This window comes from Camarhynchus parvulus, chromosome 4 (genome assembly GCF_901933205.1).
Source record: "Camarhynchus parvulus chromosome 4, STF_HiC, whole genome shotgun sequence".
NCBI classification, from domain to species: domain Eukaryota; kingdom Metazoa; phylum Chordata; class Aves; order Passeriformes; family Thraupidae; genus Camarhynchus; species Camarhynchus parvulus.
In genome coordinates this window covers 42,483,301-42,507,261 of record NC_044574.1, presented here as the reverse complement: position 1 = coordinate 42,507,261, position 23,961 = coordinate 42,483,301, and the positions used below count along the sequence as shown (strand labels likewise).

The window sequence follows — 23,961 nt, the reverse complement described above, 5'->3', positions numbered from 1 at the left end:
GCTCACCTGAAGCAAGAGAACTGAATCATGCAGATACACTTCAGACTGTTTCAATTCCATCCCAAGCCTCATTTTATTCCTGGGTGAGTTACACCGGCAGCTCTGATGGTATCTCAGGAGTCCCTTTCAAAGTATTTCAAATTTTAGAAGAGAGGCCTGAAGGTCTCACTTAGGGCTGCAGATCATCTCAGACTGTCAAGTGTGTAAGGTTGCAATGGCATGAAGAATACATGAAGATGTAGTCTGTGATATCCACAGTCATGTTACTACAGCCTATTACTCATCTTTTCATTAGCCTTGGGATGTAGACAAACCTCAGCTCCTCTGGAAATCCAAATGTGTAATAAACTAGGACATGACCTTGACCTAGGTAAAAATAACATTTTTTCATACAGTACATCAGCCATTTATCACAGATGATTGCGTGGTAAAGACAGCTGTTTGTATTCTTTTAGTTACTACTCCCAATTTCTGGCAGCAAGTAGGTTTGGTTGCATGGTATGCAAGAAAGAGCCACTTCAGTGTACAAGTAACTATTTTAGATTGACAATTTCATCATGTATTGACAGACAGGGCGTAGACATGGTATGATGTCTTTTCAAAAACTTGCCTGGAGAAAGCAGTAATTCTGCTTGGCTGATAAACTGAAATTCCAGCAAGGAACAGAGCATTTCTGTTTCGGATGTCTTTGAGCAATTCCAGTAACTAATACTGTTAAAACGATGAGAACTGCACAGGCAGTAGAGCTGATGCATAGTCATGAGATGTGTTTCAAAATTATAATGAGGTTTTTATGACTAGCAAAGAGATTTTTACTAGTAAGCTGAAAATATCCACCCAAACCAGTTATAGAAGTTACTTTCCCTCAGTAATTTTCTAGTTTGCATTTTTCATTTTGTGGAATGTTTGCATTGAAAGTTCTCTAACAGACAGTACTTAAAGCAGCAATTAAACACAAATCTGTACTTGCAATAGTCTGTTCTTATGGGAAAGAGAGTGGATTTGTGACATTAATTGTGAGCACAATACACAACTGAGCAGGAAGGGAACATGGGGTGTGAGCAAGATATCTATTTATACAAAAAATATTTTACCCTAATTAAAAAAAATCATAAGAGAAATTCCTTTAAAAATGTTGCATAACAACTGTGCGAACTGCACAGTTAAAAGTTACAGCATTACATTAAGTAATACTACAGGCTTATTACAACAGCATCACTGGGTTATGTTTCTTCCAGCTAAAACCAATAGGAGCTTTGTTACTGTCTTCATAGAGAGCAAAATTAAATATGAAATATTGCCACCAATTCCCTGACTTCTTCAAAATCTGTGAAAATTTAATATTGATGGTCAGAAATGAACCCCTAGTAATAATGAGCTTTACATAGAATTATGATTCGAAGAATCCTACACATCAAAAACTTTGCAGCTTTGTTTTTTTTCTTTGTAGTTTTTCAAATCTTTACAGGCAGCTGTCTTCAGATGGTTTTGCACTGCCACCATTGTTTGTACCAAATTTTCTGTTGGCCTAGGCAATGCACCCTTCATGTGGCTTCTGAGTTTTTTTTTCTGTGAGCAAATCTACTCCCATTATTATTTAAGAAAACTGGACTTTCAATCCAGAGCTGCAGCAAGACAAGTAGACACTATTAACAACTTTACTTCCTTTGATCACCTTGAGCTTATAGATGAGGGCCAGATTTTTACCCTCAGAGGAAACTGGGAATGACCTTGGCAACATGTGGAAGTCAGTTTAGCAAAGTATCATTCTCCACTGATGAGTAACAGTGAACACTTGAGGACAGGGTAAAGGTACAGATGAATTCTTGATATTTTCTCAGATGTTTACAATTCACAAACTTACAGCTTTAGAGCCTGCATTAATTTCATCACGTTTAATACGTGTGAACTTGTATTACTTACAAGTATTACTTGTGTGAACTTATCTTACTTCATTTTTAGTTTTGATCAGCCTGACCTTTGAAAGGTTCTATGGCAAGATAAATTATGATATATGAAAAAGCACTTTTTAAAAATTTGTTGTCCCTCCCCTTCTTGTACTACAGGGAACAATAAATAATCATTTGCAATACTTTTTTTTCCACTTACAGTCTTACAGCTCAGATATTCCTGATGTGAAAATCAGAGTTTTTGCTGTTTCCACAAAGTTGTACTTTGGGAAACAGATCATTTGGCACCATCTTTCTAGTACCATGGCAGCTCTCCAAAATTTACTACACATTACACTTCTTAGTCCAACAGTATAATCCTGGATCTTTAGAGTTGAACACACACATCCTTCAGTCATTACTTGGAATTTACTCATCTGTGCTAAAATACCTTTTATTGTATTCTCAGTTTAGAACTAATGTGAGGCTCTGTTCCTTTAAAAAAAGAACTAGCATATGTTGAAAACTGCTCTATCTATTCTTTTGTGTTGAATATTGCTACAACTTTTTTTTCCCCCTATAGCCTTATTCCTCAAAAGACCCTTTCTTTATCACCTTTCAGTTCTATCTCTAGCAAATGCCTGGCTTTTAATATATTTTACAAGGCTTTTAAAAATTTTTGTTATTATTAAATTTTTGTTATTTTATTGTTTAGCTGTTTTTATTATTAGCTTTTATGTTAGCAAGGTGACCCTCTGAATCTATTTTCACCTGGGTCCTCAGGGCTTTCTACATAATTAGCTTGTGTTCTTTGTCTGGATATGAGATAACTTTTTGAAGTGTGGCACTTGTAGTATTATTAGAGAGTGTCCAAAGAAGGGCCAGGAAGATGGTGAAGGGTCTGGAGGGGAAGTCATATATGGAGCAGCTGAGGTCACTTAGGTTGGTCTGGAGAAGAGACTGAGGGGAGACCTCATTGTGGTCTACAGCTTCATCATGAGTGGACAAGGTGGGGCAGACACTGATCTCTCCTCTGTGGTGACCAGTGACAGGCCCTGAGGGGATGGCATAAAGCTGCGTCAGGGGAGGTTTAGGTTGGGCATTAGGAAAAGGTTCTTCACCCAGAGGGTGGTTGGGCACTGGAACAGGATCCCCAGGGAAGTGGTCACAGCACCAAGCCTGACAGAGTTCAAGAATCATTTGGAAAATGACTCTTGGGGTGTCCTGTGCAGGGCCAGGAGCTGGAATCAATGATTGTGGGTCCCTTCCAACTCAGGATTCTCTGTGATTCCATGAAGTTTTGCCTTTGCTTGCCCCGGCTCATGTCCTCCCGGGCCAGAGGTGTAGCGAGGCAGGCAGCGTCTCCCCAGCGTCCAGTGTGGAGATGAGCGTCGAAAAACGCCAAATTGATCACCACCTACTTGAAGAGGTGTGAAGAGAGTTGCAGCATCTCCCGGCTGCCAGGAAAAGAGGAGTGGAACTCCTCCAAAAGGACAACTGCCATGGCCGACCAAGCGCCTTTTAAGATAACATACTCCCACCTAGTGGCTCTCTTAGAGTCAGGAAAATGCACCGTCTCCAGCAAGTTGAGAAGTTAACTGTGGAACCCGCATTTAAAGAACGAGTAAGTGAGATATTTACTAAGTCGATATAACTTCGCAGTAGGTCTAGAAACGTTGGTTTTGAATTCCTATTTCACTGCTGAACCATCTAACCAGAAATCGGGAAGGAACAGTTAAGCTGCATAACACTGATTTTACAGTTAGTACTATAGTTATTACTATAGTACATAGTAGCCCATGATGTAGTTAGTGATTCTTAGGGTTTTCCACCACAGTTTTGGTTGTGTCACTAGGTTTTGTAGGACAGACAATAGCTAGATACAGAAAAGCATTAAAAACCATTCTGTTAGCTGTACTTAATACCATAAGAAACCTTAAAGAGAATTTGTGGTATTCTGTGTGTGTATAAGAGACAAATATATAAAAATGTGTATATATATAAATGAAAGAAACACCCAAAATGACAGGTAACATTGCTTCAGGCTTTCTTAATTGTGTCTCCAAGCAGACCACTATATCTCTAATAAAGAAAATTACACAGAAGCACTGTAAGTTGTTCAACTACAATTGGTATTGACAGTCCAGAATTTCCTGACTTAAAAAATAGCTAGCAGCTCACAGCAGCTGGACTGCAAATTTAGAGGATGTGAACTAGATACATCAATGCCTTTTAGGATTCTCAGTATAAGCAGGAATTTGAAGCCAAGTATGAGCAACCTAAAGAAACACTGAACACTTTCCACTTTCCAAATTACTCAAGAGATATTTTAAAAATTTTGGAAAAGTACAATGAAATCTTGTTGCCCACTGTTGCACTCAATGTAATTTATTTCCAGAATTATTTAATATTCAAAAGCTAATAGCTAATGTGATATGCAAAGTCTTCAGACTCCCGATAAACTTCCACTTAATGTCTAGGTCAGATCCAGTATGACTAAAGACTTTACAGTTTAACACCTATTTAGTTTCTGTGCTGAGATATGCTCTAAGATTTTCATAGAAACTGCCAAAAAATCAAGTATTTTTTGGCAATATTTGCACAGACATAAAACACTGAGCAGGGACTGAACTGAACTTCCAATGTGAAACTGTGTCTGAACTTTCCAATCCCTTCGGTGAGGACTGAGACACCAGGGGTGTGAGGAAGGAAGCCTGCTTTGTAGTTCTTTGTGTTTCACATCTTTCTGTGAAGAAAACTCTGGTTTCAAGCTTGTTGAGGCAGTAGCCATTTTCTTGCCAATCCTCTTCAATTCCTCCTCCACAAAGGTGAAGAGGATAGATCTCTGTTTTAGACTACTTTTGAAACATCTGCCTATATATCTCTGTTTCAGGATGCTTTTGAAATGTCTGCTTAAAAAGCAGACTGAAAAGCACTCTGTGATGGTGGAACATCAAAAGACCACAGTGCTGTAGGACAGGATTTTCTGAGTCTCCCTCAGCCCTTCCCTCCTTCCTGTCCTTTCCTCACTTCACTTTCCTGACATTGACCACTTTTTCCACCAACCTTTCGTGCTGTTACTTTTTCAGCAGTTCCCTTCTGCTCCTTCCCTCTCAGGCTTAGTTGCATTGCCAGAAAACTGCCATTTTGTTCAGCGACAAAAGGCATGGCTTTTGTGGTGAAGGGCCCAGGTTTTTAGAGAGAACAGAAAGCAATAGTTCGGGACGTAATGAGGGGAAAAACAAGAAATGAGATTTTATACACTTTGTTAATGCACATTTTACATCACTCCACACTCAGCAATATTGGCTTAAAGTTGATTTAATTCAATTTACATCAGTGCAATTGTTGACATTTGTACTCATCAAAGTGAAGACAGAACTTGCTCCAGGATCCATTTTTTCATCTTCATTGTATATCTTTTAACATTGCATGTTAAAATCATGTGGTATGTGTCTCAAAGTGGTTTCTCAAAAAGGAACTCTGTATTATATTTTTTTTCTACAATTGACACTCTGTTCCTCCCAAATGCTCATTTCAGCAATATTAGATCTTGTAATTTTATAATTAAAAAAGATTCCAAGGTTTTAAGGCAGAAAGCTGAATGAGAACAAACCATGCTTTTCAAGAAAAAAGACCCTTTAGGCACTAGGATGCCTAGGTTAGGAGGATCCTAATAAACAAGAACTGCAGTGCTTGATAAAGTGAAACCCAAAATAAAATGGACTGATTGACTGAAATGAAGTCTTTCCAGACAGCTTACTATAATTAGATTTACAATCATATTATGTCTAGGTTTTCTACAGAGACCTTTGTCTAAACTTCAAAGGACGTCTGGTTCCTTTTAAAGTATTTCTCCTACCTACATATCAAACCTGTCAGAGTGCAGAGAAATACTACATACCCTCTTTTTCTGCTCCAGGCCATAGTAAAATTTACTCTGACAAAAATCTAACGCTTCTATTAAAGTATATTACAACTGCAGTAATAGCCCACTCCAGGAATATATATAGTGGGACTTGCTAGCATTCCAATAAAACAGAAGTTAAATATCAAGGACTTCTGTGTTACAGCTACCTAAAATAACTTAGAAGGAAAAGCACTGTCTGGTGCAGTGCTATAAAATAAAATATGTAAGAAAAAGACCTCTTTCACATTTTCAAATCTAGCCAAAGGAATCTATGTCATAATCTTGGCAAGACTCTGCCCATATTCCTCATCCATCAGATTCGTGAGAGATTCAACTAGACATTAGTGAGGAAACAAACTCAGTGGTAAAAGGAACTGTATAAAGCTTTGGGGCAAACAGTATATTATTTGCAATTTAAGGTAATTTTCTAACCAGAATTGGTGCCAAATGCTTTTTGGTAAATTATGCTGTAATTCTTATACAATAATCCCACAATAAGTTTCTGTTTATCATATTTGAAAGTTAAACAGCTATGTCCTAAGGTACTGATTCAATAGAGCAATAAAAAAAAATTCTGTGATAAACACCAAAACATGTTTTGGGCCTGGTTCTTTTTTCTCATTCTTTCATAAAAGTTAATGGAAAACAAGTGAATAAAACTTTCAGCTGTGTAAAATCTCTTCTGAAGACCTGAAGTTATCTGATATAGTTCCTAATTTAATGAAAAATATTACATTCCCCTGTAAATTATGTCTTACTAGGAAAAAGAGTTCAAATATTCAGCTCAGATTTTATTATGAGTCACAGAAAAATCCAAGAAAAGTGCAGGTTATAAACAGTTGTTCTTAGTAAAGCCTGATTATAGTGAACAGATTATCAAAGAAAAGCAGCTCACACCTGTGGGCAAGGGTGCACTGACAACTCTGATACCCAACTAGCATATGGGGAACAGAGGAAGAAAAGGATCATTAATTTCTTTCAGAAAGGCAGGGGTCTTTAGCTCCTGTGTTCACCTTTGATGTTTAGTAAGATATTATAAACATGGAATACTTTTTGGTGATTTTTACATTCTCTTTTATTCATGCCATAAAGTGAAAAACCTGATTGCAAATTTGTGTGTTTTCCTTGAGACCTTCTGCTGTACTCCAGAAATGGCTGTACATGGCAACCTATTCAGTGAGGTGTCACTTACATGAAATACAAAGAAAATGCTGAGGAATTGTGGGTTTGGGTGGGTTTTTTTTTTCATCTAAAAGAGATTGCCTGCATTCCTTCAGTATTTCCCACCACCGATAACAGCTGAGACAAACGGAGTTTTCAGCCAGGGAATGAGCAGTCTCTAAGGTAACAGGGACACACAGCTGCAGTCAAAATGTCACAAATTTGACATTTGACTTAATATACCCCAAACTGATTCCTAATAGAGGCTTCGTGGCTGATTTAGATGTAGGGGGGAAAAAATAACCAAACAGACACCTGAAATGAAAAGGTGGTGAAATTTAATCTTCAAGGCAATAGCTTTGGTATGTTGGCCATTCAGAACTTTTAAATGGAGAAATACCATCTGTAAATTACACAATGAGTGTAATATGCCATTATTAATAAAAGCACAACATGCATTCTCTTTGAAAAATAAGCAAACTCAAATGACTAAATGTCAAATATGACAATGTGGCAATTCTGTGGCACTACAGATTTAAAGTGAGATTGCTAAAAGCTCTGGAACATATTCATAATAAAGATGAATTTGCATGTCCTGAAGGTAAAATTTCAGGGATTCTCTGCCTTATTACTAAGTGCAGTTGAGCATGTAAACCTTAGGAAAAGGGAGGGGGAGAAGTTTTTGGTGAAAGCATATTGGTTTTGAAAGACTTTAATTTGCTAGATGGGGGACACGGCCACAACATTATGATAACAACTTGAAGAACTTGCAAGCTAATCCCACAAACCATATTAACCCTGGTACATTTGATATGTGCCTTGCTATATGAGACCTAAGGAGTTGTGATGGGAGTTCAACAGCAGTGCAACAATCACAGGGCCTCCAACCCAATGGGCTTGGAGCAGCTGCAGGTTTTGTGAGGCTCATGGGGTTCATTTCCAAGAGACTGAAACATTAACTGAGCCAACAGGGATTGAAATCAGACATGTCTTCTCCCAGGCAACTGGAGACAGGACAAGAGAACGTAGGCTTGAGCTGTACCCAAAGGAGGTTTAGGTTTGACATTAGGAAGGATTTTTTCACAGAAGGGGTGATCAAATATTGGAAAGGAATAGAATGTCCAGGGAGGTCATCAACACCATCCCTGTGCAAGACGGGATGCAGCACTTAGTGCCATGGTCAAGTGGACATGATGGTGTTGGCTCATAGGCTAAATCTGGCTTTTCCAGAGGTCTTTTCCGTTTTTGATTCAGTGATACTTCACTTGGGTATTACTTGTCAACATGGATCTGACCAAGACTAAACATTCCATAAAGGACGAGTGCATGCCAGATCACATCCTAAAGGCCCAAATATGCCGCTTCGGAGCAGATAAAAGCCTCAGGACGCAAAGAAAGATATACCAGCCGGGTTCTAAAACTTTAAGGGCGCGCTCAGAGCCCGGCCCCCACGAGCCATGGAGCGGGAATGGAACGCCGGGCCGTGAGGCGGCGCCGCGTGCCCGCCCTGAGGGCGGGAGCGGCGCGCGCCGTCCCAACGGCTCCAGCGGCGACTGCGGCGCGCGCGCGCCGGACACGTCCCCCGCTTCGCCCAACCGTCGCCCGCTTTAAAGAGCTCTCGCGTGCCGGGCACGCTTGCCCCGCTGTTATTGGCTGGTGCCACCCGTCATTTGTGTCCGTGCCCGCCCTCCGCGCCCGTTGATTGGCCGGGCGGGTTGAGAGCGAGGGAAACCCCATGCCTGCCCGCGGGGCCGGGCGCATGAGGTGCTGACAGCGCCGGCAGCCGGGCAGTGCTCTGTGGCGTTCGGCTCCCGACGGAACAGCGGGGAGTCATGCCCTGGCCTCGTCTGCCTGGCGATAGTGGTGGGTTCGGGTCCTTGCCGTGCCGTGGGGAAAGGCGGAGGCAGCGCGATGAGGGATGAAGCGGTGTGGAGAAAGTGCGAGTCGGCGGGAGTAGTGTAGAGAGATTCGGGGGTGGGGGGGACGGGGTGTGGGTTGTGGGGTGTGTTTGTGTGTTGAGTTTATTCTCTTCCCTTACTGTCCCACATGCAGCCGTGGCTCCTCGCGTCCGTGTCGTTTGTGCCCCAGGGGTGTCCGAGGTTGGTTTGCTTCTGCACAGGCCTCTTGCAGCTCCTCAGGGAGGGCCGCTTGGCCCCTTTGAGTTCCCGCGGTGCTGCCCTTGCAGATAATGACGACAGAGGGAAAATCAGTAAATCAGTTTGCCTCCCCTTCGTTCCAACTTCGTTGTCATCTCCATACCTTGTTAGGCCTGAAGCTGCCGAAAGATTTCCTAATTACGGAATCACTGTGCAGCTTGTAGGCTGTGAAACACAGTAAGTGTAATTCACTTGCTGAAAGGAGATGGGACACCATTTCTAGCAAGTGGGAGCCATGCTGGTTTTGCTTGTGCCTGTGGTTTTTGTTTTTTTTTTGTTTGTTTGTTTGTTTGGGGGTTTTTCTGTGCTCTGCCCTGCTGCTTTCTGGAATCTCCTTTTGATGAAGCGAGGAGTTTTGTTAAAAATCTGGCTTTTTAGTGCCCTGTGACAGATACAATTTAAACTCTTGAGAGCGGTTACTTGCATGGATTCCTCCCCCAAAGTGAATACTGGCTTGATGAAAAGACGAAAAAATATATCCCCACTAAAAGTCTTTTTTTCCTAGGGTGGGAAAAATTACTGTTAACACTGTTCTAATTGAAGGATTTGTGGGGTCTATCATGTGAAGGCTGTTGTGAAAAAAAGATGCACTTAAAAAAAGTAATGACATTGATTTAAAGTACATTTGAAATTATAAAGCTGGGCCATGAGTGGGAGAATAAGCTGCAGCCCTGCCTCTCAAGAGTAATATCATTGCATAACATCCATACATGTAGTAGGGGAACAGGCACTTCATGACTCCATAAATTTGGTCTGCAATACATTTAAAAACTTCAGTTTTGTTTAGCAAATGGTAGTGGGTTGTTAAGAAATGTTTGTGTGAGCTTTAAGCTGTTTTTAAATGTTTTTCTTATAAAAACTAAACTGCTGATGTCTCAGGACATTGTCTTTTGGAGCCTGAGCCTGAAGATGAAGAAAGCTGAAAATGTAAGGGGCACTGAAGAACCAACAGTGGTACCTTTATTTTTCTGGTGATGATTTTTTGGGCAGCATTTCTCGAGAAGCGGCATAGCGCTTGGAAATGGCATTTGGACAAAGGATTGAAGTGATGAGAAAGATTGCTTGCCTAAGCAGACCTTAGGGCAGATAATTCTGGAAAAAGAGTAAATAAACTACAGAAGTTAAAAAAGGCAGTGAAAGAAACATCTGACTTGAGAATTTTTTATTGGCTTGACTAGTAAAATTGGTAATTGCCAAGTGGTGTGATTGTTTTTAATCACCTGGATGTCAGAAACCTAAAGCTGTTGGGTGACATCTTGGCATGCCAGAGAAATAGGAGATACGACAGCAGCAACCATATTGGTAAGGTTTAGCTTTTGAAATTGTGACAATGGATAAAGCCATGAAAACAGGGATCCCAGAGGTGGGATTATTTCAAATCTTAAGTTTTGCCAGACTGTTCTGCCTAATTTTATTTTATACTGGTATGAACAAAATTATTTATGTTCATGAGTTGTTTGACTTCTTTATAGTAACTGGGCATGGACTTGAGGTGCTCCTCCAGTGTTTTAATACTAAAATACAATTTTGAAATAGTTGGCATTCTTATATTAAGTATTCTTATAATAAGAAATTGGAACTTGTCACCTCAAATAGCTTTTGGGTCCCTTACACAACTGTGAGGACATAGTTTATGAAAGAATTCATTCTTCTACTTGAAGGGCAGCATTCTTAAAAATACTTGTGCTACTTATGTTGTGCTAGCTGTGATAGTACTTAAGAGAGTTTGAGTATAGACCATGTAAGAATCTATTACATTACATATTTCTGTAGCTGGGTAAAGCTCCAGATTATCCCAGCTACAGAGCAATGGTCTGAAAGCAAGTACACAGCTGATAGTGGCTGGGTGTAGGATTGAAGCTTCATGCTGAACAAAGTTGCAGTAAATAGGCAAGTATAGTCTGAGTGGCTTTTCTGTATTTTGGTAGCTTCTGTATGCACATAACAACTTAGAATTTGCTGAATTGGAATATTTGCAATGTTCTGTTGAAGCTGTTGCAGATATGCATGAGGAGAATAAAGCTGCAGCAAACGGATGCGGCAAGATCCGAAGTGGTGCTCAAAATGGGGCAGCTTTACTTGCCCTGATGGAGAAGACTGGGTACAGCATGGTTCAGCAAAATGGGCAAAGAAAATTTGGTGGTCCTCCACCAGGTAAGCACTTCTTTTGAGACTGAAAATTGGTGTAGCCTCCTGTTGTGTATCTTGACAGTGACCAGTGGTAGAAGCTTAAGGAAATAGTCTAAGAGACACAACACGTCTGGGGAGGGTCCTGATGTGTTTTACAATTTCCAGCAATTTAGATCTCTTGAGCTAGACTGTGTGGAACATTTGCTTTTGGTGGACTTAAAAATCACCTGAAATTTACAGGTAGCACAACAGCTGTGGAATTCACAAAGCCAAGTGTGCTCCATATGACTGAGAACATGCTTCAAAACATTTAGGGACACAGAAGGGAAAACCAACTTGGTGACAGAGGCCCAACCTACTTAGTGTCTTCTCTTACACCTCACCACTTGCATTGGCCAAAGCATTTTTTTTTAACTTTTGTTCTCTGAGAGAGCACCAGTGAAGATTAGCTCATTTTGTTTCAGGGTTGATGATAAAATATTTCTTTTATTTTGAATAATTTTTCCAGTGCTGCTGACATCAGCAGTGTACAAGAATTTTGCTACTAAGCCTGGTTGTATGACATGGAATACAGTAACTCTTCTTTCTGAATCAGATTATGCACTTAGACAAGCAGAAAGATGGAAAATTTGTTGTGCTGCTCTTTCAGTTCATTCTCACTTGTGGCCTGTAATCCCATGTCTTTATAAGTTATGTTCATAAGCATGAATTTATTTACTCATTGCTGTATGGAGTTTAAGTTAGAGCTGCATTAAAACTATTTCTCTGGAAGTTTTTCTGGTTTACATTTTGTCTGTACTTTTACTAAGCCTATATAAAATAGCAAAAGGAAACCCTGTGAAACTCTTGAAAATGGCACTAGAAAAAGAACTACAGTTCTAACTTCAGCCTGTTCTTAAATTATTATACATTTTTAACTTAATTATATCTTTTAATTAGAGCATTAGATGGTATTAAGTGTGTTTGTTCAGCAAAGTTAATTTTATTAATATTTTTTGAAACTAGATGAGTTTGACAAGGTATCTCTTCCATCAATTTCTTCATTGACGTTTAGGTATATATCTTTTCTTCAAATCTTCATGTATTTTCATAGGACATTGAAAATGCATTTTTTTAAAGTTGGCAAGTACTCTGAGTTACTATAAATGGCTGTAGGCCAGGTGAGGCTTAAATGTTTGAGATGGCTTGTGGGAAATGACAGAATCTTTATAAATGAAGGGTTTCACTATGAATTTTCCTTGTTTAAGATGTGATTTCTATAAGTTTGTGTTGCTGTCAAAGGATAATCTCACTGTCAGCTCTGTTTTCAGCAGATGTGGCTGAAAATTGCCCTAAAAATTTACACGTTTTTATTTGATACAGTTCTTGTTTAGTGTATGCCACTTGTGAAAAATGTATCTGTACAGTGTTAAAAAAAAAAAGCTGAAAGTGATTTCATAGTTTTATGTGTGCTGCCATCTAAGCAGTGGACCCAGTGATGTCACTAGGCATGTGAGTCATTGGAATTACATGGAAGTTTAAGGTGACATGGACACTAACAGTGGGAGGGTTATGACTAATGTTGATTGAGCTGCTGCAAAAATAGGAGTCCCATTTTCTGTTGTCCAGCAATGAATCAAGTACCTGGTCAAGGAAACTGTGTCAGCTACTTGTGGAATGCTTTTGACTAACTTTCCATGTGTGCTCTGCTAAGTACATGTCCCTCATGGCAAATGCGGCACAGACCAGTTTTTTTTAAGTCAGAAGTCAGAGGCTAATTCCAGTTGGCAGTATTGTGCTGTACTGCTGGGTTAGCATGTAGCTTTAAAATTGGAAGGGGGGATTTTTGTGTGGTGTCTTTTGCTTATTGAAAATCACTGTTCAATCAGTTACTGGGCTAAGAAGGACAGTAAAAGTTTATCTAGTTAATAAATAAATCAAGATTGTTATTTAATTTCATTACTCCTGCACATTTTTTTGCTCTGCTGAGGTGTGCAGTTGCCTTTGTCTTTGGAGCTCCTAAATGGTGTACAGTTGGTTTTTTGTTTTTATGTGGGAAGGGACTGGCATGATGTGAGTGATGGCAGTACTAGCCTGCAAATGGTGTTAGCTGCCATGTCCAGTCACACCTCATCTCAGATGGTCAGAGATGTTTATAAAGGTGAAAATGATAAAAATGTGGAATGCTGTGCGGAACACAGCCAAGCTTTTTCCTAGATAAGTCCTGGCTTATGTGTGACTCCAAAATGCACGTCAATTCTGATGCCATGGTACCTTCCCTGTGTGCCATGTAGTTCTTTCTGTACAGTTTATAGATGAAAAATGATTTTGTGAGAAGGCAAAAATCTCTCAATTCTGTTAATTTTTTTCAAAAGTAAATTACAGGCTCTCTGACAATATATTAAGGAAAAAGTGTTAATTATAAAATCATCTAAATAAAATTTATTCTGAATTTCAAACCAAAGGACATTATTTAATTATCGTCTTGTCTTAGCTTGTCAAGAGTAATTATTTTTTCACCTTGCCTCATTATGCTTTGTCAATTCATACTAGTATAGTTTTTTCTACCATCTTTGTACTCCTGGCTTTTTCTCCTGTAGGAAATCTTCCTTGTCAAAATTTTAGAAAAAACTTTTTGTCATGATTTGAGCATCTGCCTTTGAACCTTCTACCTGAGTTGTTTGTCTAATTTAAAAAAAGAAACAAAACCAAACAAACGTCTTAAATTTTTTATTATTATTTTGGGAAAATGGAGTGCTGTATTTGAAGACTTTAATATTATTAAATGCATAAATACACCTTTACATTATCTGTTGAACATATCTTTCAGTATATATAGCAGAGATATGAAAGAATGTTTAAATGTCCTTGGTTTAAGGAGAGAAGCATAGATGTTCTGCAGCTTTCGGGTGTCAACCGAAGACTGACTTGTTCTGTGGAAATTTTTTTTTGCTTCTTTTTTTCCTGTCATCTGCTACTGCCTGTGAAAACTGTGGTCTGTTTTTAGAGTAAAAGTATTCCATCTTTTTGGCTATTGCAGAAAGTTTGGCTCTGTATCCAGCTTTTCTTAGGGAGTCCAATTTTATTGGATGAATGAAGGTGGAAGCAAAATGTTTGGAGTTTTTGAATGACGTCAAGGAAGAAAAAAAAGTGCTGCATTGGGGACTTCAGTGAAATTTATAAAAATATGGGGGCAAGAAGCGCAGAGAACATTTTGTAACTTTAAAGCGTTGTAGTAGAAAATAAAACTGAAGTTCTTACCTAGGTATCTTTCTTAGGTATATCAGTTTTATTAATAACGGAAATATAATTGTAAAGTCCATAAAACCATTGAAATAGAAGCTCTTGGTAAACCTGTCAATGTATTCACAAACACGTTCAGTGTATTGTCATACAGATTCTATTGGGAAAAACTCAGAAGATGGAATTGAAAGAAATGCAAACTGGGGGTTTCTGGCATTTCTTAAAATTTAAACACAACATAAATAAGACATAATAGAATGTGCTAGTTTTCAGCTGAGACCAAAAATAAATAACTCCCACATTCAAAGTGGATCTGGGGGAAATGTGCATTTGTACTAAGATTGCTTTTGGACAATTTATTTTAAGGTTGGGAAGGTCCTCCACCACCTCGTGGCTGTGAAGTTTTTGTGGGTAAGATTCCTCGTGATATGTATGAAGATGAACTGGTTCCTGTTTTTGAGAGAGCCGGGAAGATCTATGAGCTCAGACTGATGATGGAATTCAGTGGTGAGAACCGAGGCTATGCTTTTGTCATGTACACCACTAAAGAGGAAGCCCAGTTGGCCATCAAGATTCTTAATAATTATGAAATTCGTCCAGGGAAGTTTATTGGTGTCTGCGTAAGCTTGGACAACTGCAGACTGTTTATTGGAGCGATTCCTAAAGATAAGAAGAAAGAAGAGATACTGAATGAAATGAAAAAAGTTACAGAAGGAGTGGTGGATGTCATTGTTTATCCAAATGCCACCGACAAAACTAAAAATCGTGGCTTTGCCTTTGTAGAATATGAATCTCATAGAGCAGCTGCAATGGCTAGAAGGCGACTAATCCCAGGTAAAACTGTTTGTAATTAAACTGAATTTTTATGGAGAGTTTCTATTTCCATATTGTGGGGGGATGAGATGGTGGATCATTTCTGTTTTCCATTCTATAAGGCGTTTTGAGAGTTACAAAACTGCAGTATTGCTTTTTGGCTAAGGATGATTTTATTTTTTATGTTTTGTAGTTGCAGGGGTTTTTTTAAACTTATTTTTTTTAAGAAGCTGTAATTTAGGTAGTTCTGACAATTAAAAAATACACATTATTTTATGTAATTTAGGTGTTTATGCCAATATGTGTTTGCATGGGCACACATTCAGTTTTCATTTACATGCACAAGGATCAGCACTCAAATTCTCTTAAAAGTGAGCTTAGAAAGGATAATGCCTTGAATGTGCATCGTATTTTCTGTGGGTTGTCATGAGTAATGTTATTTTCATCACTATGAAATACATGAATGTTTCATATTTTAAAAAAAGGTAGGTCTTTAATATTTTACTAGAAAATAATTTTGAAAGAAAAAGAAAGTAAATACATATGCAAAAGTATATACAATATAAAATATCAAATATATAATAAGTATCAATATAATACTTGTAATAATATGTAATATATTCAACGTAATTGATATGTTTTATCTATATATCTGCAAAGTGGTGGGTGAAATACCTCCAGATCACTGAATAAAAAATAAACCAGTATGATATGCGAAATGATGGGTTGACCTGAGTAACAAAGCAAGTTTAGTTTTATTTTTTTTCTTTAATTTGGGTTCTGGCATGTGCTGCAACATAGAGTAAGGGTTGTGCTGAAGCTGTACATTTAGATTACTATTTCCAGGTGTTGCCCATGCTTTTTAAAGTGGTAGAGGCTGTGTTTAGTGGCTTTTTAAATACATTACTTTTGGTCTCCTTTTGTGTGTCTCTTATGTGCATGTCACAGAGTCTTTGTTTTGACAGCTTATGCTGCTTAATGAACCCAGAGGTAACAGAGCACTTGTCATTTTTGCAGAGTCTCATTGCTTTAACAATTTCAGATAAATTTAGTAGATGTAGGCAACAAAACCCAGTTTCTAGTGGTATGCATCATGTTTTCTGTTTGTAGAGATAGGTGATAAGAATGATTCTGCTTTCCTTTGCACATGTCTTATTTATATGATGCTTCTTTGCTGTAGGAACATTCCAGCCCTGGGGTCATACTATTCAAGTAGACTGGGCAGATCCTGAGAAAGTAGTTGATGAAGAAACTATGCAGAGAGTCAAAGTATTGTATGTGAGAAATCTAATGATATCTACTACAGAGGACAAAATCAAAGCTGAATTCAACAAGTTCAAGCCAGGAGTAGTTGAACGTGTGAAGAAGTTGAGGGACTATGCTTTTGTTCATTTTTTCCACCGTGAAGATGCAGTTGCTGCTATGTCTATAATGAATGGAAAGTGCATTGATGGAGCCAGCATTGAGGTAACACTGGCAAAGCCAGTAAACAAAGAAAGTTCTTGGAAGCAGCAGCATTTTAATGGTCAGATAAGTCCCAGTTCTGAAAACCTCTTAGGGTTTCCTAACAAAGAAGATGGTACTCAAAAATCCTTGGGGAAACCAGCAAGTCTTTCAGTTCGTCTGAATGGTCAGCACAGTCCAAGCCCTCCTGAAGTTGAAAGAAGTACATATCCCATTTTTCCAGGAATAAAGCTTACTCCAATTAGTATGTATTCTTTAAAGCTGAGTCACTTCAGTTCTGCAGTAATGCATCTGGATTATTTTTGCCATAAAAATAGCTGGGCACCACCAGAATACTGCTTGTATTCAACCACGAGTCAAGATGGGAAAATACTCTTGGTGTACAAGGTGCTTATTTCTAGTATTGCAGATGATTCCCAGACTTATTTCATGCCAGAAAAACTCTGTACAACAGTAGAAGATGCAAAGGAATTGGCAGCACAGTTCACACTTCTACATCTAGGTAAGCATAAACATTTTTGATTATGTATGAAGAACTGGAGCTGGAAAAGTTACTTTTAAATGGTTCTTGGTATACATATCTTGGTGCACATGTGTGTTTTGTATAAAGTAGTCCGCAGAAGACTTGGTTCTTGTGTCAGTTGAATCTGGCCCATTAGATGAGAGCACTGAGAAAACACTGTAAGTATATAAACTGTCCAATGCCAGGGTAATTTTTGCTTACATTTAGCTACTGGAATGATGTATAATGAAGAATTAGATGACATGTAAGTAACTTCGGTTTAAGGTCATCTGTGAGATGATTACGGTGCTGAAAATTTATTTGAAAGTCTTTGATCTAGCATCTTCATTTATATATGTTGCATTTTTTAAAAATCAGAATGCCGCTACTAGAAGAGGAAACTTTTTCTATTATAAAATGGGGGAGGGGGTATTTTTTTCATTGGTTGGGGTTTTTCCTTCACCTGTTCTAATTCTGGTGAGTTGGGAAAGTGATTGCAGTACACTGTTAAAATAGTGTTAACATTCTTCTCTTCCTAGTACTGCTACTTAGCACTTGTTCTTCAAGTCTCTTGAGTTGTATGTAGGCTGTGGTGAGGTTTCTCCTTTGGATGAGTTCATAGCAGACTTATTTTAGGCTTGACTGTGATGCCTGTTTTTTGTTGCAATGCATGACTAAAATGTAAACAAGCTTTTTCTTCTTGCTTACGTTCTTTCTTCTTGGGTTTGGATTTGGCATGGCCAAAAGGTCTTAGAGGAAGAAGAACCTCTGAAGCACAAAGCCTTATACATTGTGTCCACGTGAGCAGTGGTGTGCTTGGTTTGTATTAGAGGGACACCTCTAGAATGTGATGCTTTCAGATGGCCAGAGTGATTTTGAATAATAAATGGCTGAGTATCTGTGTCTGGTTTTGTACACACAGCATTTAACTAGTTGAGTGTCTGTTTCCATATTTTTCTAGTAGGAAAATTAGGGCCACACCTTTATAACCCATGTAGACCTAAACACAAAGATAAAAAGGGTACTGAACTCAAAATGGTGTTGTGAGGCTCTCCTTAAGAGAAGAATAAGGACAGTTGCAGGTTTTGTGCTTGATCATATGTACCTGCCCAGTTTGCTTCTTTCATTACCTAAAGTTATTTTCTCTCCTGTACTTCTCTGGGAAAGAATCAAGGGAACAATAAAGTTAGATTAAGAGTGATTATTCACAGTTGTGGGCAAATCTTGATGCAGACTATTTAAACAAAATTAAGAAAGTATGTGTTGAGATTTTTATCTCCTCAGTTATAATTCCAAATTATAACTGTGGGGAAAATATTTTAAAGTGGATTTAAATTAATAGAATTCTAAAGCTTTTTCCACTTGATTGTGCCATACAATCACAGTTAATGTGAATTGGTATTTAGCTGAGTTCCCAAATACCAGGTTTTGCTTTTTACAGCTGTCTACCTAATGGCCTAGTGCTAGTAATGCTGTCTTGTTATCTTTGAATAACACTTTTTTTTTCTTTTGATGGCCTCTGTGCATTCTGGTTTGTGAGGATTTGGGCCTGCAAAGAGCCTACAGAGCCCTGATTTGAAAGATACACAGCTTTCATATTGATTAAAAACCCCCTTTTTGATTTGGCATTGTTGTGATGCTGAAACATAGCCTTAGGGAGTCTAAAAGTACAATTTCTTTTCCCTGTCTAATTGAAAGAAGGTGTTTCTGTTCCAGTTCAATATATATTCTGTGTTGAAAGAAATATCTTCAGGTAAAGATGATTTGCTAGATGTGACAGTCCTTCCTTCTTATGGAAGTGTTGAATGATGCTGATGCTCCTGATGGATTTGTGGGTTGTGGTTTTTCTTTGGGGTTTGGGGGTTTTGTCTGGGGTTGTTTTTTTGATAACTAGCAGTGATTTGAGAAAAGTCTCAGTGTGTTTCTTGGAAGCAGCTTACTATAAACATAAGTGTACAAAGATGACATAGGGATTAATTCTTTCTGGTAAGTAACTTCTCTTACAGGAACCTAATTTTTTGGCCACTTAATATTTGATGATGTGTACAGGTTGAGTTTTGCTGCTACTTTTCTTTTTAAAGACTATAGCTGTTCTAAGGTAAGTAAATGAGAAAGGGCTGCTTTGATTAATAATCTCAAGGCATTCTGGCTTTTTAAATTTTTCTTTTCTTTTTGTAGTATGTATTTCCGTATTTCCTTTCACACATTACAGAATACTTGGTTTTTACAGTATTGTATACAGTAGTGGTACGCAGCAGTCCTGAGCAGACAGCAGTACAACAACTAACCACTTGGTGTCACCTGAATATTTTGAAAATGATGGTTTTTAGAAAACACAGAAAACTATGCTGTTAGGGAAAGATTCACAAGCTATATTTTAATGTTACTAGATAAATCACCAGCAGATCAAGGGAGTGAAAATGCTCAGGCTTGGCTAAATGTGTGAAAATCACATGTCTGGGTGTCCATTTATGAGAAAGGGAGCATAACTTCATGTTGAAATTTCAGAAGGTGAATGTTGTCAGGGGGAGGAGTGGGGAGACAGGGAAAGGAATAGGGAAACACCTGAATGTCCTGTAGAAGAATTAATACTTCTACCATGACCTATTTCTAGTCCTTAAGATAACACTCTTAAGCAAAGGCTGAGTCTTGGGAAATTCCCTACTGAGTTTGACTTAAGGGTGATAGGGAACAATGGGAGATGTTTCAGCGAGATTTTAAATGGGTATTCCACTGTAGGGTGTTCTTTGCACTTTCACACATTCTATTTCATGCTACATCTCCCTGAGACACGATTTATAAAATTATTTTTCTAGATAGTATTTTTTAAAGTATTTATAAGAAAAATATACTTACAAATATTCAAGGAAAAGCCTTTTAATAACTACCTATAGCACATAAATAATAGTTTCCTTCCAGTTCCCTCATATAAGTTTTATAGTAAATGGTACTGAAATAGGTGGAGCAGGCATTGTATCTTACTACTATGAATTCACTTGTTTAAACATACTAAGTACTGCATGCAGTAGCAATTTACAAGTCATGGATAAAACTTTCATAAGCTAGTTCAAGAGTCTTTATTTAGTATCTGTGTCTCAGAACAAATGTATCTCCAGATTGCTCTTCTAGATTTTGGACATCAAACCTAAAGGTCAAGTGAGATGGTTTTCATGTTTTGTCATAGGAATTTACTTAAATATTGCCTTGGTTTGCTTTATCAAAGTTAATTATATTGCTCTTGGAACAATCAACAGCCACAAATGGTAGGATGTTTGAAAAGAATACAGAAGTTGCTGGCATTGTTTAGCAAATACAGATGATAAGTGGTAATTCATGGTTTGGAGGTTTTTAGTGATCTTTAGAAAGGCTCAGAATGTAGTATAAGAAGTTTTTTAACAGTATGAATTTAGAAGTCTGAAATATTTATCAAATAACTTACACATAATGGTTTTTCTTACAGCCCCTGAGCAAGCATATATAACATTGCTGTCCTTGAATGCAGCATGGTGGGATAGTAAAGGTGAGTAAGCCTCTCAGGATTGTTCATTGTGGCTTTTTACCCTTTGAGAGACATTGTCTTAGCTGCACTGTTTGTTAGAGAAGGTGTACTTTCCTCACAGACACAGCTCTAAGGTGGCTTGTAGAGATCCTCGGTTGCTTTTTCCAAAGGAGTCCATATCTCTACTGCCCTCTACCTGCTGATGGATCACACAGTCTGATGTTCTTGTTCATTGTGCAGCTCAAAGAAGGTTATGGTTTTTATTCCTAAAATGAATATTGAGTTGTTTTTCAGTCATTTCTTCATTATTTGCCTTTCCAGCTTGAGTTTAAATTTATGTACAAAAGTGGTACACAGTTTCATGTAAAAGAGACTATTGTCTCCTCTGACTTTTTTTTTAATATGCTATTGTAGATGAATTCAAGCATGTATATCTGTCACTTCTGAGACCTCCCTCTTTTTTTTGTGGAGTGGTGTGAGAATGGTTTTTGAAAGCTTACAAGGCAGTTTGAAAATGGCATTAAATCCATGCTCTGTGTTAGCTTTACTGCTGGAAGTTTCTAATCCAGGCACACAGAACATTTCCCAAAGATTCAGTTATTTTTCAGCTGCTGCTAATGGACAGGGAACACAGATTTTGTAAATCTTGGTCTATGTAAGAGAACTTGGAAAATAATAAGTTAGACAGATACAACAATGTTGGACTTTATTTATCTGTGAAATAACTTGTCTGCCTTCTGTAGAGTCAGTCACTTCAAAGCAGGATATAATTAACATGGTTTCTTCTACTCCACTGATGATTACAATGAATTTGGGTTTTGTCTATGCAGTGTACATCAGGCAGAACTTGGTGCTTAGTTGAGTGTAGACTCTGATCTCGTGGTAAATATGCAATATGAATGACTGCTGCTATAGTATGTATAATGTATGTAGCTAATATAGCTCAGAACAATGACCTAATATGCACTTGAGGGTTGTCTGCATTAATATTTTGCATTCAGTGAAGATGAAACAAAGGGTTATTATTTTGAAGTTTAGTTAAAAATGTGTGTGTGTGTATGATGAGAAAATACATTCAGTACTGAAGATGGGGTCTCTTAAAACAATAAGGCTCTTAGGAAAAAAACCCTTTGAGCAGTTGACTAAACAGTTTCTTAATTATTTTGAGTTAGTGTTAGTGCTGCAGAGGAAAGAGAAGAACATAGCATTGGTATAAGACTCTGAATGCTTTCATTACACCATTATGGATGGTGTAATGGACTGTTAAGTCCATCTTGAAACGGAAATAATGCAGTGTGTTTGCTGAAATCAAAGTCTCTTTCCTCCCTCTCCCCTCTCTTTCCACAGACAACTGCACACCCTACTTGGTTTGAATATCCCTGAAGAAGAGGAGTTTGGAATTTATTGCTTTGGATCTTGTAATGAAAAGAAAAAGAACACCCCACTGATACATAATTACTGGAAATTCACATTCCATGTTTATTGATGAATAATTCTTCAAAGCATGTGTATTAAGCATTTCAATTTAAATATTAGTGAAATTGAATGTTAAATTGTTTTGGTTAGTTTGATTAAATTTGGGTTTCGAAATATAATTTGTTTAAAAGATTTTTATTACCTGTAATAGCCTATACAGCAGTAATTTATATTTAGTGTTGAAACAATTTGCCACAATTCCTATTCTTGTATTTTCACACAGAATTTTTTCAGCTTCTATTGTATGTAATAAATCTTAAACAAATGCTAAAAAATCCCACCAACAAAACAATGAACACCATTCTAGCAATCATAAACATGCATAATATGAGACTTAAATACCATCTGCAAGTTTGCTTCCATTAACTTGATGCAAAATTTTATAGGAAGAACATGTCCAGTAAAATCTTTGCTTCTGATCCAGCAGTACATCAATGGAAAAATGGTATTTTGGAGAATTTTACATGAATGTACCATCAGGCTACATTGCTGTAGTCATAACACTGAGGTTCAGTACCTTAGTGAATTCTTGGAGACAAAAACAGGCAAAAAGAAAATCTTGACAGATACAGATTACATGTGCTTTTGTGTACAGCTCACTAGGTTGTGTTTCCTGTTGTTAGCACCTCCCTGTTGGGACAAACGTGTGCTTTCATATTCATAAAGGCCTTACTTTTATCCAGGCTGTCCCTTGAAACCAGCACCTGTGCTTGTCTGTGGTAGCCGTGTGGAACAGCAGCTTGCTCACTTTCTAATCAGGCCGTGTTCTTCTTAAAAAAACATTGTTTAGTATTAAACTGGAAATAGTTTTTGATTTTTAAAATCAGATATACGTAATTCATTTTAAGTGAGCCATCTTTATTTTTATTGTGACTATTTGGCATTTCTCAGTCAAGTGCTTTATTTATTGAATGACAAAATAAAACAACCTTTTTTTAACCTTCTTGACAATCTGAAACTAATACTGTAGACCATTCTTATTTTTGGAATTTTATACATAGTTTCAGTTCATTGACAAGGAATGGACCAGGTGGTTAAAATGTCTAAGGGCCTCACCTATGCAAGTATTGTTTGAAAGCTGTTGTATCTGAAAATTGTTTGCCAGAAAGGAATATTATGTAGACAGAAAACAATGCAATGGAAAGATTTCAAGTTGAATAATTTTTCTTAAAAGCAATCAACTGTTGTGGTCCACTATGTATTTTGGTTCCGTGTATTTCATCACCATATTAAATTGTCCTTTTTGCTGTTAATTTAGATGCAGTTACAGCAGTTTCATTTTATTTGCATTTTATATTAGCTACATAATAATTCTTTTACATGTTGCAACTTCTAATGTTGAAATAATGTGTTTGACTTCTGTATGCGAATTAACATTTATATTAAATTTATGCTGTTCATATTTGGTGTGTGTAAAAGAAAAATAAGTTATTATTTTAGACATGGTACTTTCACAAACTTACTTTGCAGGATTCACTTTGCTTTCTGTAATAACAACCTTTGGCCACAGCTCCAGTGCTTTGCTGAACAAAAGGAAGGGTGATTAAGGGGCTGAGTGAAGACTTAAAAAAGAAAAGTAATTATTGGAAGGCAAGTTAGTTGATTAGCTTTTATCGCATGTGAACATTGTTAAAAGGTTAGGATTTCTTGAAAAACTCATGAGGAAAGGCAACAGGGAACTTGTTTAATCCATGTTTAAACCAAGTGGTTCCTAAGGCCAAGAGAAAAATCAGTTTGAG

At 37.7% G+C, this 23,961-nt stretch overlaps 1 protein-coding gene across 1 annotated transcript; it reads left to right on the top strand.

Moving 5' to 3' along the window:
• The first annotated feature begins 8,792 nt into the window (after positions 1-8,792).
• On the top strand, positions 8,793-22,119 carry RBM46 (RNA binding motif protein 46). The gene is made up of 6 exons (XM_030947969.1): positions 8,793-8,823; positions 11,109-11,270; positions 14,835-15,302; positions 16,462-17,247; positions 20,708-20,767; positions 22,094-22,119. Exons 1-6 carry the CDS (start codon positions 8,793-8,795, stop codon positions 22,117-22,119), a joined length of 1,533 nt encoding a protein of 510 aa, XP_030803829.1.
• Positions 22,120-23,961: the final 1,842 nt, after the last annotated feature.